Source organism: Dendropsophus ebraccatus, chromosome 15, assembly GCF_027789765.1.
Source record: "Dendropsophus ebraccatus isolate aDenEbr1 chromosome 15, aDenEbr1.pat, whole genome shotgun sequence".
In the NCBI taxonomy this organism is placed as follows: Eukaryota; Metazoa; Chordata; class Amphibia; order Anura; family Hylidae; genus Dendropsophus; species Dendropsophus ebraccatus.
In genome coordinates this window covers 8,873,701-8,890,166 of record NC_091468.1, presented here as the reverse complement: position 1 = coordinate 8,890,166, position 16,466 = coordinate 8,873,701, and the positions used below count along the sequence as shown (strand labels likewise).

The window sequence follows — 16,466 nt, the reverse complement described above, 5'->3', positions numbered from 1 at the left end:
GATTTGGAGTCACACACAAAATTAAAGTGGAAAAACACTCTCCAGGCTGATCCAACTTTGGTGTAATGTCCTTAAAACAAGTCACAGTGAGGCTAAGTATTGTGTGTGGCCTCCACGTGCCTGTTTGACCTCCCTACAAGGCCCGGGTATGCTCCTGTTGAGGTGTCTGTATGACCTCCCTACAAGGCCCGGGCATGCTCCTGATGAGGCGGCTGTATGACCTCCCTACAAGGCCCGGGCATGCTCCTGATGAGGTGCCTGTTTGACCTCCCTACAAGGCCCGGGCATGCTCCTGATGAGGTGGCTGTATCGCCTCCCTACAAGGCCCGGGCATGCTCCTGTTGAGGTGTATGACCTCCCTACAAGGCCCGGGCATGCTCCTGATGAGGTGTATGACCTCCCTACAAGGCCCGGGCATGCTCCTGATGGGGTGTCTATATCACCTCCCTACAAGGCCCGGGCATGCTCCTGTTGAGGTGTATGACCTCCCTACAAGGCCCGGGCATGCTCCTGATGAGGTGTATGACCTCCCTACAAGGCCCGGGCATGCTCAATTTCCACCTTTTCTCTATTCCATTTGCACAACAGCATGGGAAATTGATTTTCAATCAGCGTTGCTTCCTATGAGTACCTTTACACAGAGAGATTTATCTGAAAAATATTTAATCCAAATCCAGGAACAGTCTATAAACAGGGAACAGGTCATAAAGGAAAGACTGAGATTTCTCCTCTTCTCAAATCCATTCATGGCTTTAGCTTAAAAGTCAGTCAGATAAATCTCTTTGTGTAAATGCACCATAAGTGGACTGTTTGATCTACTTGGAGTTATATTGTGTTGTTAAACTGTTCCCTTTATTTGTTTGAGCAGTGTGTGTAAGTATAGATGTGTGTATATATAATATATATATATATATATATGATCAGCACACTTCACATTTACTGATCACCTTTATGAATGTGTTAATTTATTTACAGGAAGTTCTGAAAAAAGTGAAGTTTACCCCGGCGTCAGCTGCCAGTCGGATGATGGAGATGCTTGGCCGCCGCACATACTGGTGCATATCGAGGCAGCGCAGCTGGGGTGTCCCCATCCCCGTGTTCTACCATAAGGAGACCCGCGAGGCCCTCATCAACAGGTACCAGGTTCACTTTTCTTAAGAGCCTTATGTGAATCCATGATGGCGGCTGTTCTGTGAATTGTGCGAAAAGGGTTGTTTGACTATGACAGCTTTTTTTCCCCCCATAGAGTGTATGGATATTATAGGCTGGCGTACACCCCTCAGGACCCCTCTCTATTAGCAAGAGCCAATGTCTGTACTAACGTCATTGCTTTGGAGGGTTATTGCTTCACAGTTCGTATGGTCTCAGTTGTTATTACATGCAGGTTTCTATGTCATTGCTTTGGACAGCGTAGGCTCCATCGGGTGAAGCACAAGGCACCACAAAACCAGTGCCTAAAACCAGTTTGATACCAGGATTACCTGGTTTTCAATACTTTGTTAGCTGCTCAATAGTGCGGCTTAGAATACAGTATACAGCAGAAAACATGGTGGACGGCAAGATGAGCGCCTGTCATGGTCTCTGTATGCCGTACCCCCACCCCCTAACATCACCTCCTCGGCCCACTCACCACCAGCTCACAGCATTGATGACTTCTAATATTTAACTGTGTAGATGCCAAAACTGGCAGCAGCATTTAACCCCTCCCGAGCCCACTCCATACACAGAGGAGGTCGGCTACTATATGTTGCTGATAATGACTGCCACTAGTAATAGCACAGACCTGAAGGCAGTGAGCGGCGGTGCACATAGCACAGTGTATAAGGTGCAGAAGCGTCTGAGATTTCCCACCACCACGCACATGCTAGCAGCAGATATATCTGGTCCTCCTATAAAGTTGAATGGTGCAGTACAGGAGTGTCCAACCTGCAGCTCTCTGGCTGTCGCGAAACTACAATTCCCATCATGCCTGGGCCCCAGTTTTACACCCCTGGTGTAGTTGTATTCTAGGTGCTGACATAGGGGGACAGGGGTGTTTGCACCAATCTAGAGATGAGAAAATTTGCCTTTTCTTGCTGATTTAGCACCAACAATCTTTCCTTATTTTCTGTTACATCTTAAAGGGGTACTCCGGCAAAAATAAATCTTTTAAATCAACTGGTGTCACAAAGTTATAAAGATTTTCCAGTCTTCCAGTACTTATCAGCTGCTGTATGTCAAGCAGGAAGTGGTGTATTCTCTCCAGTCTGACACAGTGCTCTCTGCTGCCACCTCTGTCCATGTCAGGAACTGTCCAGAGCAGGAGAGGTTTTCTATGGGGATTTGCTGCTGATCTGGACAGTTCCTGACATGGACAGAGGTGGCAGCAGAGAGCACTGTGTCAGACTGGAGAGAATACACCACTTCCTGCAGGACATACAGCAGCTGATAAGTACTGGAAGACTAGAGATTTTTTTAAATAGAAGTTAATACAAATCTCTGGCACTTTCTGACACCAGTTGATTTGAAAGAAAAAATGTAATATTAGAGGCTATAAATTACAGAAAGGAGGGCATCACTCTCCCCGCCCAGGTAACCTTTGTGGTACAGGACATCGCAGACACACAACATTTTTGACTTGCAAATTTTCATTGTTGAAGTGTAGTTTCTTTTCATGATTCAGGTTTACATGGCGCGCCTTATTCCGTGCCAGTGTTGATTTGTCTCATGGCTCAGACGGAAGCTGGCGATGCCTTATACAAACATAGGTGTTGTGCAAGGGGTGAAGGTTGAACTCTCGGTTGTTTCTTTTATGATTTTGCATCCAACAAAAATGGCTTGTCAGGAATTTATAGGAGTAGTGGTGCGAGTGTAATATAGTGTAATATAGTGTGCCCTGCTCCTAGAGAGTCCAGGGAGTGTAGGGTTCAGCCAGGATGACTCCTGAAGGTAAAAGGACACTGGTCCTGGGCACAGCGCCTCCTCTTGTGCTAATAAAGAACTGCAGCAATGGTGACGTTGGATATGGCTCTGCAGATATTTCTGCATCAGCAGTAATCCCCATCGATCAGTTATTATCTGCGGAGGAACTTGTTTAGTTCCGCTACAGCGCCTCCACAGGAAGAATGAGGCATTACACCATTCACATTGAAATGATTGTACTGATGTACTAGCTAATGTCTGCTTCACTGGTGAAGAAATGGAGGGGGGGGGGGCAGTATAATTACCTTCCTGACCCCTCTTCAGTTACAGGTGCTGCTATCACCTGAGATATAAATTAACTTAAAAGGGTTCTCCGCAGCACTCTGCTCTTTCCAGCGGCTCCATAGAGAAAGAATAGAGCCGTATGAATGAGTAGAACTATATTCAAAACTAAGGAGCGAGGAGCCAATCTGGAGAACACCGGGGGGCATAGAGGTCAGACCCACGTGATCTCTTACTTGTTCCTGTGGATGAGGGCTGATCGTAGCATGTCAGCTGATCGGAGCTTTTCAACATGTGCTTTTACACTATACGATTATCGGCCTAAGGCCAATAATTGTATTGTATAATAGGACCTTAAAGGGAATGTGTCACTTACATTTTCTTTTACTGGTTAGAGTCAGATACTAAAACTTGTTCTTCTTTTCTAATCTGTTCTTATATTCTGACTTAATTTTCTTTATTTCACCTTTTGTACATTGCTATGGGGGCGGCCATCTTGCCTGGGATGTTCTTAGCAGCATTTGGTGACATGCTTTACTCGTGGACATAGAGGACAATAGACAGACTCTGTCCTCTTGGGATAAATGTGAGACCTTACTGAGCGCGCTCTGTGACCTGTGAAGAGGTCATTCCACAGGGAGCCGCTATTATCTACTGGTGTCACATGACGCTGTAATGCTGTACAGATCGCTTTACAGCAGCCTCCTCTTATCACCACAGACACAACAGGAAGTCTCAGCTTAATTTTAGCCCCAGTGGTGACAATGAGAACTACAAGATATCGGGATTATTTTATAATATAGATAGAAAAATGGAGAATTGTCACCAAAAATTCTTCAAAAATCAGTTTAATATAAAAATCTTTATTTACACAATAAGTCATTTTCTGATCACACCTTTAAATGACCCGGTGTGAGATCTGATAACTCTAGAGGACTTCTGGGGTCTGAAACATTCTGGTCTGGGGTCTGATTAAAGCATCTGGCTGGGGGTGTGAAATATTTTGGGGTCCGATAGATGTAGAGCGGGGGTGTCAAACTCGGGCCCTTCAGCTGTTGCTAAAGCTTTGGCTGTCCAGGCATGATGGGAATTGTAGTTTTGTAACAGCTGGAGAGCTTGAGTTTGGCACTTGTGATGTAGAGGGTCTGGTCTTGGGTCTGTATTATTTACGGGCCTGACTTGTGTTTTCCTGTATGGTCCATATTGGGATGCTAGCACTCCAAGGGTCCTATTACACGGGACAATTATTGTGCGAAATATCGTTATATCGTTCAAATTTAAACGATAATCATTTTGTTTAAATGCAGCCAGCGATCAGACCACCAAACGAGAAATCGCTCATTGTTCGTTTGATACTGACACCAAAATCATTGATAATCGTTCAGTGTAATTCCACATCGTTCCTTCATTTGCTGGGATCATATGGAGTAACCGATAGTAGTAACTATTGTAACTAACGACTGTGTAATATGGTGAACTATATGGTTAATAGTCAGATAGGTCCTTGTATGTGTACCTGACCTCCTGATTAGTTGTTTTCTTTTTTGTCTTGTTTTTCTGACGTGTGATTTTTACAAACAGGCAAGAGACACATGTTTGCATATGGGTGGGAATAGGTAATGTATGATGGATAGTATTCATGTCTGAAGCAGTGTGTGGGGGGGGGGGTACCTGGTGAACTACAACTCTCATCATGCCTTTCACAAAACACATAGTACTTTTATTAAGAATTAAAAATGGCATTTTTTTTTTAAAAAAAGTTAAAAATAAAATATTAACAGATACAATGTATGCACCACACAACATATACTGTAATACAGTGTCCTCAAAGTTGTGCCCCTCCAGCTGTTGCAAAACTACAACTCCCATCATGCCCTGGCAGCTTTCGGCTGGGAGTTGTAGTTTTGCAACAATTGGGGAGTCATAACTTGGGAAACACTGGTCTAATACATGTAAAAACACAATTTTTTTTTTTTTTTAATAATATGAGTTTATTGTTAATGTCTTTTTATTTAAAGGAGGTACATTAAAAGACCCCCAATCATCCTCACTGGAGGGTCTCTCACCCATATCGGTACGCATCGTACCGCTACAAATGTGACAGATCCGGTATGTAAAATAAATTATATACACTAATTATAATAATAATTAATGAAAAAATAAATAATTTAAAAAATGAAATGTCCCCAGTACCACCCGTCCCCTTTCTGTAGAGCCGAGGTCAGTAATCAGAATTTTGGCCTACAGAAATGACAGACACATACAGAACCCAAGTGGCTGTCAATTCATAGGTCATCTTCCTGGTTACACCAGAATCCCAGACGCGTCCGTAAATCTACGACTCCCATCAGGCTCATCCCCCGTCCAGAAGCGGCTCAGTAGATTTGTTTGCAGATTCCGCGTCGATTCCCTTTTCCATTCTCTCTGTACGACGACCGGCAAGTGCCCATCAAAAGTAACAGCATCTCCACTGGAATCCGGAGCAGTCCACATGGAGTTGCTGTTACACCTGATACACACTACAGGCTGCTCCCCCGGCAGGATCACGTTGCCTTTTGTCCTTCTTGCAGACACACCTGTAAAACGAGATCAATGGAGAAACACTTCAGATCACCTGACAAGCCGGTAAGTCACACCCTGCGCAGCAAAGGGTTAATGACCACAAATAACTCCGCCAACACCCTGACTCAATGAAAAGGAAAGAAAGAAAAAAAAAAAACACGTCGGGAGGTAGAGGAAGGGTTAAACCTCCGTCCTTCCAGCCTTGCCAAGTTGAGGCTTGATCCTCGGAGACGCCAATGTCTTATGCGTCCTGCAAACCTCAAGCTTTATCGTAAAGTGTTAACCCCTCGCTGCACCGAACCCAGAGCCTTGTTCTAGGAATATAAACTAGTGATTGGGGGGGGGGGGGGGTCCCATTTAAGAACATTATACTTGGCCTCTCCCCATATACTCCTAACTGGATATAATCCTTGAAAATTAGTTATGATAGTGGCTGATTCTACTAAAATTAAGGTAATATAGCCTCTAATATAGGAGCTGAATTGGCTGATAACAGAGAATAATAGCTTACATTCTACTAAAATTAAGGTAGGCTAGCCTCTAATATAGGAGCATTGTTTTTTTATAATATCAGTTTAGGTAGAAACGGCTGATAACAGAGAGCACTATACACAGCTGAGATAGGGTTAGCCGGTTAATGGCTGATAACAGAGAGCACTATACACAGCTGAGATAGAGTTAGCCGGTTCCAGCATTACTCTAATGGCTGATAACAGGGAGTAATAGACAGCACTGGATGTTACATGGAGCCGTACACCAGGTCGGTGTCTCTGCATACAGTAAGGAGCCTGCCTGGCCCATAGCCGCCTACCTGAGCGGAGGAGCGTGGAGCGCAGCATTCCTTCCTCGATGTCATCGCACACCAGGAACTGTTTCTTCTCCTCTCTCGTCATTGCCTAGCAATGGTTATAACTCTGCCTCCGGGGCCGGTAACCCTCGTCCTCATCACCGTCCCATTGGCCATTGGCTGCTGTCCGCACGGGGCGAGGAGACGGCTCATTGACACGTGAACCCTCACTGATAGGCTTTATAGGCTCAAGGCAAAGTTTTACAAGGGCCCTTATCACCACCGCTGCCGCCTCCGTGGACTCTGATACCGAGGAGAGGAGCTGGCAGATATCAGCTCGATAACTTCCAGGGAAGGAGCTTGTAGATAGATAGATATGTATTTTTCTTGTATTTTTTTTCCTTTTTAACCCCCTTCCAGTTTTTTTTTTTTTCTTAATTGTCGTCTGGCTATGGAGAGGGCTATTAAATAATTCAGAGCAATCAGTATATGGGATGCATTAGATGAGGAGCGAGAATACAGTCGGGGTGGGGCAACAAGCACAGAATAACACGCCATATTGATTGGATCGCTGTCCAGCCATAAGGTTAAAGGAGTTATCCAGGGATAAGAAATACAGCGCCACCACTGTCCTCAGGTTGTATGTGGTATTACAGGCAAGCTTCATTTACTTTACGTGAATTGAGCTGCAGTACCTCCGAGTGCGGCGCTGTTTTTTGGAAGAAAGTGGCCATGTTTTTCTAACCCTGGAAATAATTGTTTAGGTTCCGAAATAGTTCAAGGTTTGGTCTCCACGAGATGGGTTAAGCTATCCTGTGGTATCTGACACCAAGATGTCGGCAGCAGATCCTCAGGAGAAGAGGTTACCCCAAGATGGGGGTATAGAGAATAACTGAGCTGATCTGTGAAGGTCTGACCTTGAGATAGGGTCCTGGCACATGCTTGGCCTCCGCTCTATTTATTCTCTATGGGCGTCTGGACATTGCCAAGCACTGACCCCCGTTTGGCAGTCCCATAGGGAATGAATGGAGCGGTGGCTGAGCATGCACACTGTTGCTCCATTCACTTAGGGGACATGGCCCCCTGTTCTTATAATCTGTAGGACCACTGATAAGATACTTTCTCCAATCCTGTACATGGGAGATAGCGTTCAATCTTGGGATAACCCCTTTAAGTTCTGTAAATTGCCGTGTGCACTAGTGAGCATGCCCCGTCTGCTGTCTCTAACCCAGATCTGTCAATCATTGCTGATAGGAGGAGCTGGGGAAACTCTTAATACTGAGAATTCAGGGCACCTAATGTGACAGCCCGCCTCCTGGACACCATACTGACCCAAACATTACACTCCTCTCCCTACCCCCCTGTATAGCGTTATACCAGGGTGCATCGTGCCATCAGACTCCCCCTGTAAATGATGCATGAGTCTCATAATGCCCGACCAGCATCTGAGTTTCCCCACAATCTGCACTATACAGAGCACTTCTGCCGGCTTACACCGGTGACTATGCAATATTCATATACTCACTCCTTCCCTTAGAAAATGCTGAATAAATGTTGGTATTCTCTGCCAGCTCCGAGCACATGAATAATGCATTGGAGTGATGGAAACCATCAGCAAGCTGCAGATGTCAGACTGTGATGGATCCCCCCATCATTACTCTGCATTATCTCCAGAGACATCCGACAGTCAAGGTCGTGACAGACGTCTCTCCGTCAAGTTCAATAACTGCAAGAGGATGAACCTGTTTGTGCACCTAAATGGTGTAAAAGTGCAAGAATGTGTCGGGATTGTTGTGTGGTGTGTTGGGTGTGGTATATCAGGAAGAAGTAACACTTTGTGTGTGTATGTGTGTATATATATATATATATTGTGTGTGTATACCTGTATATACTCAGCACCTACGTATACAACTGTATATACACTACACTCTTGTATACACAGCACCTCTGTGCATACAGTATATACACGACACCTATGTACACACAGCAGCTATGTGTAAACCTATGTACACACAGCATATACAAGTTGTTATATACACAATGTATACACACTGATTGGTTAATCATTACAAGTTTGCAAACATTATGAGACACATTGTAGGAATTACAAGACATGGCGCGGGGCAGTGCGGGTGATAAGGATGAGGATGGTCCTGTTAATGGTTAATGTAGAGCCGGCAGGGTGTTACTTGTAGTCTCCAGCCTGTGATTTCCTATCATGAGGCTCCGATCACACTTTGTGTTACTTTCCATCAGTTGCAAAAGGAAACCAGATGGACCTGTTATAAGTCAATAGGATCTGCCAGGAGCCAGTATAGAGTGGATCGTAAGGGATCATGTTCATGCTCACATCTGTGTGCCAGTTTGGAGGGTTAGTCCGTTCCTTCCCCCCCGCTAAGAGTATATTCACACACAGCAGGTTTATTGCTTCAGTTTTCATAGATAGTGGGGGAAATATGTTTACCAGCCATGGTCCCCCCCCCTGCAGCCCCTGTTCTTCTCCCCATTCCATCACTTCCTCTCAGGTGGGCATTCAGAGCAGGACCTTCCTCCTCAGCCAATCACCACCTGAGATGGGACACTGCAGCAGTCGTTGATTTGCCGAGCAGGAAGGTCCTGCGCTGAATGCCCATCTGAGAAGAAGTTACGGAACGGGAGAAGAGCAGCAGGGGCTGCAGGGGGGACCAGGGCTGGTAATTTATAGTTTTCCCCCTATTTTACAAGGTCCCAGCAACATTTTTTTTTTTTCTAATTAACGTACCGGAATATCCCTTTAATGTACTTACCCTAATATAGGATTAATAATAATATCAGTAGTAAAAGATTAGTAATAGTGTAGTGTTATTGAAGACCACATAGTTAGGTCTCATGGTTGGATAAAAAAAATCTATAAAAAAAAACAACAACTTTATTCTAAAAATATGGTGCTATTTTTTTTTTTTAACCCAATATAACCTATAGGGTATAAACCCACACACCGTATAAGCAGCGTATTTACTGCTGCGATACGCAGCAAATACGCAGCAAATACGCAGCAAAAACGCAGCAGATTAGATCTAAATAACTGAACACAGCATCAAATCTGTACCAACAAATCTGCTGCGTATTTGCTGCGTATTTGTTGCGTATCTGCTGTGTATACGGTGTGTGGGTTTGTACCCATAAAGAAAAATTATTTACAGAAAACCAATTACTGATTTGTACCCCATATTGATAATGCTGAGTGGTGTACAGTAGAGCCATGGCGGGGTAAAAAGTTTTATAGTGTAAAGAAGAACTGTGCGTAACCTGTTATAGACATAAAGGTGACGACCCATAGAATAAAGTTATTTTTGTTATTTATACCTAAACAATACTAATATAACCTGAAAAAGAAAAAGAATTGCTGAAGAGCGTCTCGGTTTGTGTTTGCGGTTCACACTTTGTCGCTGGAGAAGAACCTTTGACAACTCAAGGAACAGACCCATAAATATCTGCAGATAGCACAAAGCAAACAGTGGAAATGCCGTCTGTGTCATCAGGATCAGGGTGAGGGGTCACAATGAATGGAATCACCATAGGTGCCAATGGGTGGAGTCAGTATAGTCACTCCATGTGGATTCCATTGTCTGTGAATGCAGTTATCCTGGCGTCATTATAGTATATATGGTGTCTATATAGGAGCAGAAGATGGTGCGGTCTAATTCAGTCCCATGTCCTTTCTCCCCTCGCAGGCACACTGTGGGTCATGTCATTAAGCTGGTGGAGCAGCATGGCAGCGATGTATGGTGGACGCATCCCATAGAAGAACTGCTCCCCAAATCTGTGCTTCAACAGGTATCTACATGTATCCAGACACAGATTGTCACTGCTGTCCCTACTATTACTGCTGGTGCTGTCTCGGCTGCCACTACTGTCACTACTGTCCCTGCTGCCCCTACTGTCCCTACTGTCACCGCTGTCCCTACTGTCACCTCTGTGCCTACTATTACTGCTGCTGTCCTTACTGTCACTGCTGCCTTTACTATGTCTACTGTCAGTGCTGCCATTGCCGTCATTGCTGTCTTTACTATCTCTACTGTCCCTACTATCACTGCTGCCATTGCTGTCCCTACTATCACTGCTGCTTCCGTCCCTACTGTCACTTCTGTCCCTACTGTTACCTCTGTCCCTACTATCACTGCTGCTGCTGTCCCTACTGTCACTGCTGCCATTGCCGTCATTGTGGCCTTTACTATCTCTACTGTCTGTACTATCACTGCTGCCATTGCTGTCCCTACTATCACTGCTGCTGCTGTCCTTGCTGTCACTGCTGCCAATGCCTTCATTGCTGTTTTTGCTATCTCTACTGTCCCTACTGTTACCGCTGTCCCTACTGTCATTGCTGCTGTCCCTACTGTCATTTCTGTCCCTTCTTTCAGTGCTGCCACTGCTGTCCCCACGGCACACGCGCACACACACTTGACACACAGGTGTTCTTCCGTCACTTCCCTAAGTACCACACTGCCCCCCTGTGTTTAGTACCAAGAACCATGAATTTATGACTTGGTTGCAGAGCACCTGACTCCCCCAGCAGCTCAGTATTTTTGGTTTGCTTCCTGCATCTATACACGTCCTGTAAATGTTGTGTATCTGTAATTTTTTCTCCATTTCTCTCCGTTCTTTGCCAGGGCGGCAGCAGCGCCAATGTACTTGATTTTGAGCCCGGGAGAGACGTTCTGGACATCTGGTTTGACAGTGGAACCTCGTGGGCTCATGTTCTGGAAGGTGCGTGATCCTTGTAGAAAACTCTTGCCTTAAAGTGTCGCTACCATTTAAAATATTTGTGCAAAAATCAATAGGACAAGTGATTTTAAGAAACTCTGTAATAGGTTTTATTAGGCAAAAGAGTTTTCTTCTGTACTTCTGTGACTTTATGTCCTTGGCCCATTATTCAATATGAAGGTATAGATCACTGGCATTTGCCTGTAAGCCTGTGTTCTCTCGAGCTATTGGGGCATGATGGGAAGTTTTGTAACAGCTGAGAGACGTTTAGTTAAAAACTTTGACGGCAGATAAAGACCACCTGGTCCATGTAGTCGTCCCTTTTAGTATTTCCCTTCTTATTATCTTAAGATAGATATATGTATATACCAGGCAAAGTTTACATTCACTTACTGTATATTTACCTACCACATCTGCTGGAAGTTTCTTTCGAGCATCTACTACTCTTTGTTGATTCTTAGGTTTTTTTTTTTTTGTTTTTTTTTAAGAGTTTCCTTAATGTTTACTATTATAGGCTATATTACTATGTTAGGCTAACTGGCCTGTAGTTACTGGGCCCCTTCTTGTGGATGGGTATAACATTGGCCATCCTCCAGTCGTCAGGAACCCTAACCCTAAACAGATCCATCAGGGGGGCAGCAATCACAGAACCAAGCTCTAAGAATCCTGGGGTGGACACCATCTTGACCCATTGCCTTATTCACCTTTATACGGGCAAGTTCTTCTGTAACATCGGCCTCTGAAAACATTGGGGCTGATCCCATACACCTGGAGGCAATGCTGTGTCCGACCATCCTGTGACTGGGAAGGCCTCCTGCTAAAAACACTGAGCAGAAGTAACTATTCACATGGTCAGTGACCGCCATATAGTTAGAGAGCTCTGAGTGCAGGTGCAATTCATCTATATTGCATTAGCTACGTATTAATTGGTTGGAAACCTAGCTAAAAGTATCCCACCATTATAGTATAAGAGCAGCCTACATACTATGGCATGTATAATCGGCCTAAAGGGGTTTTCATCCATTATAGTATATATAAGAGCAGCATACATAGTGTGGCACATGTGATCGGCTTAAAGGGTTTTTTCACCATTATAGTGTATATAGGAGCAGCCTACATACTATGGCATATGTAATCTGCTTAAAGGGATTTTCCACCATTATAGTATATATAGGAGCAGCCTACATACTATGGCATGTGTAATCTGCTTAAAGGGGTTTTCCACCATTATAGTATGTATAAGAGCAGCATACATAGTGTGGCACATGTGATCGGCTTAAAGGGATTTTCCACCATTATAGTGTATATAGGAGCAGCATACATAGTGTGGCACATGTGATCGGCTTAAAGGGGTTTTCCACCATTATAGTGTATATAGGAGCAGCCTACATACTATGGCATATGTAATCTGCTTAAAGGGGTTTTCCACCATTATAGTATATATAGGAGCAGCAGACATACTATGGCATATGTAATCTGCTTAAAGGGATTTTCCACCATTATAGTATATATAGGAGCAGCAGACATACTATGGCATGTGTAATCTGCTTAAAGGGATTTTCCACCATTATAGTATATATAGGTGCAGCCTACATACTATGGCATGTGTAATCTGCTTAAAGGGGTTTTCCACCATTATAGTATGTATAAGAGCAGCATACATAGTGTGGCACATGTGATCGGCTTAAAGGGGTTTTCCACCATACAACAAACAGGCCTGTCATAGTCCTTTTCTCCATAGGAGATTGGACAACATATGCACAGTGTCTCCCCATTGAAGTAAATAGGAGTCCTGGGAAGCACCCAGGGGGGATAGGGAGCCCAGGATCCCAGATATAATTGGGTACAAACCTTAAAGGCTGTAAATCCCCCGTCCTGTGACCCTGCTGAGTGCATGTACTGCTGGCAGATTGGATGGGAAGTAAACATTGTTATGTTATTTGCTTTAATGTTTAACAGGGCAATCTTTGCTTTACGACACCCGTATCTGCTGACATGTTACTGCTGCCCGCTGATGGAAAGTAAACAACGGCCATAGATTACACATGGGGTCTTCTCATCCCTGATCCTTGGCTGTACAATCAACAGTAAAGACCCCAACTCATATTTGAGAAACGTCAGCCAATCCCCCCCCTGATATGGGCTAAGACGGCTGACCGTCTAATGCAGGGGTGGGGAATTGTCGGCTCTCCAGCTGTTGCAAAACTACAATTCCCATCATAACTAGACAGTTGAAGCTTTAGCTTTGGCTGTCCAGGCATGATGGAAATTGTAGTTTTGCAACAGCTGGAGGGTGGAAGGTTCCCCATCCCTGGCCTGCAGATGGCATTGGGGACTGCAGGAAAGCTGGGGGACGGTCTGTAGTGTCAGGGATTGATCATCGGTCATTGTGTTTTGTGCAGACGTGGAGCAGCGAGCCGATGTGTACATGGAGGGGAAGGATCAGCTCGGGGGATGGTTCCAGTCCTCACTACTCACCAGCGTGGCCTGCAGGAATAAAGCTCCTTACAAGTAGGTCCAAGGATTTTACTGTGTATTTTATGCTTTTATATAGCTCTTCATTACACAGCGCCCCACAGAGGTCGTGAGAATAACTGGAGATTACCAAAAAAATTTATTTTTAATGAACCGGTGCCAGAGATTTGTAATTTACTTCTATTAAAAAATCTTGAGTCTTCCCATACTAATCACCTGCTGTATGTCCTGCAGGAAGTAATGTATTCTTTCCAGTCTTGAGAGCAGGAGAGGTTTTCTATGGAGATTTGCTGCTGCTCTGGACAGTTCCTGACATGGACAGAAGTGGCAGCAGAGAGCACTGTGGCAGACTGGGGAGAATACACCACTTCCTGCAGGACACACAGCAGCTGATAAATACTGGAAGACTAGATTTTTTAATAGAAGTAAATTACGAATCTCTGGCACTTTGTGGGACAAGTTGATCTGAACGAAAAAGTTTTTGGTGAACTACCCGTTTAAAGGGTCTCTACCAGACTTAGGGCCCCTATACAAACGTACCAGTCTCAGTGAAACTGACTGATGTGTATGGAGGCCTACTGACTGTACCCGACAGTTATTGTCTGGGAAGAGAACGATTAAGATGTTTGATATCAACTGCCTGATTCTTTTGTTCTTGGAGAGATTACTCGGAACAAGGGATCAGAATAAAGTGATATGGCCTCCAGTTCCTGACATGGACAGAGGGGGCAGCAGAGAGCACCAGGTCAGACTGGAAAGAATACACAAATCTCTGGCACTTGCTGGGACCATTTGATTTGAAAGTGAAAAAAAATGTTTGGTGAATTACCCCTTTAAGGCTGTGTTCCCTAGATGGCCATTACTGTATGTCAGGGTTCTTGGTGGGCCACTCTTTTGTGTGTTTAGCCATATACAGAAGTCACACGTCGGTGATCTCTTCCAGCACCCCCACTGTAAACATGTGCAGACTCTGCGGGGAGCGGGCCGAGGCCAGGGAGACATCAGGAGGCGCGGACAGGTAGCCGACGTATTTAGCAGTAAGTCGTGCATTATTGTTCTGGCCGCTATCCTTGTGCTAGTGTGAATACGGCTCAAGGACACTAGAAGCCATATAGCAGTAGTGTACGTGATGCATGACCTTTGACTCAGCCGGTCTCCATGTTTGATAAATCTCCCCCTTCATACCTAATGTGCATACATTGTCCTATACGTAGACCATAGCTTCTCCCTCATCCTCACTAAGCGACTATCGCCTTCCTCCGCTCACCCATCCCATCACTAATCTGTGTTCCCGATGGCGACCTTTGTCCTTTGGTCGGTCATTCGCTGTCTATATCAGGCGCAGTAATTCTGCTGATTACTTCAATGTCAAACAAGAGGGATCAGAATTGGTTCACCCAATAAAAGTCGGTCGCCTGGAAATGCCGGGAGGAGATAAGAGCGGGACTGTAATAACGTTTATCGAGCTGAGTGATGTAAAGTGGGAGTAAGATATGAGGCCCTGAGATTACTGGCCACCTAACGTCCCCTGAGTCCTCAATAGTAAAAAAAATCTCCAGTCTTCCAGTACTTATCAGCTGCTGTATGTCTTGCAGGAAGTGGTGTATTCTCTCCAGTCTGACACAGTGCTCTCTGCTGCCACCTCTGTCCATGTCAGGAACTGTCCAGAGCAGCAGCAAATCTCCATAGTAAACCTCTCCTGCTCTCCAGACTGGAAAGAATACACCACTTCCTGCAGGACATACAGCAGGTGATAAGTACTGGAAGACTGGAGATTTTTTTTTTTTTTTTTTAAACTCCTTTTATTGAAGGATAAAGAACAGACACAAGCATTACATATGTTATATCGTCACATGTACATAACAGCTCATCAGAGCAGAAAGAAGTAAACTTGCATCCAAGAAATAATAAAACATAAGACAGAATTGGCTGTACAGAAAGTAGAAGATAGTACAATGTAGCAAACATTACACAGGTTACATTATAACTGAAAGGAACATCCGCATATAGACATTACACCAAATCATATTAGTCCCCTCCTTGAGGGGAAGGGAGATTGTGTTCTCCAATCCGTATAAATCTACTAGGCTGAAATGCCGTCAGAGGTGAGTCACACCACCAGCCCCATACCTTGCGAAACTTTCCCGGGCAACCTCTGTGCTTGTATACAATAAACTCATACGATAGTGTGGAATTGACTAGTTTTTTCCATTTACCCACTGAAGGGGGTCTGACGTCCATCCATCTCATCGCAATTGTCTTTCGAGCCATGAATAGAGATTCTCTAAGGAAAATTCTACAGTGATGAGGCCACTCCTCCTCGTCCAGTAAGCCTAACAAACATATTTTGGGGGTACACGGTACCGGGATTCCTATCATCTGAGACAACTGGACTGTTATTTCCTGCCAAAAAGATCCAACATCTGGACAAGTCCAGATCATATGCCAAAAGTCGGATCTCGGGCAGTGGCATCTATGACATTCCTCTGAGGGGTATCTACCCATTCTATGCATTCTAACAGGGGTGAGGTAACTTTGGTGGATGATAAACAACTGTGTCAATTTATTGTTAACGGCAGGGGAAACATATAGATGAGAGGATAGGACGTCAGACCACTCGTCCTCAGACAGCTCTCCTAAGGAAGAGCGCCACCTGTCTTCCACTGGTAAAGGATTATTCTCTATTCGGTACTGTATGAGGAATGAGTATAGTGCA

General features: G+C 44.6%; 1 protein-coding gene across 1 annotated transcript in view; it reads left to right on the top strand.

Annotated features, from left to right (window-relative positions):
• Positions 1–16,466, top strand: part of IARS2 (isoleucyl-tRNA synthetase 2, mitochondrial) — a 48,905-nt gene that overhangs the window by 18,121 nt on the left and 14,318 nt on the right. Inside the window, exons 12-15 of the mRNA XM_069955596.1 lie at positions 976–1,136; positions 10,246–10,348; positions 11,182–11,278; positions 13,678–13,786. Coding sequence (XP_069811697.1) covers positions 976–1,136; positions 10,246–10,348; positions 11,182–11,278; positions 13,678–13,786 — 470 coding nt within the window. The remainder of the gene's footprint in view (positions 1–975; positions 1,137–10,245; positions 10,349–11,181; positions 11,279–13,677; positions 13,787–16,466) is intronic.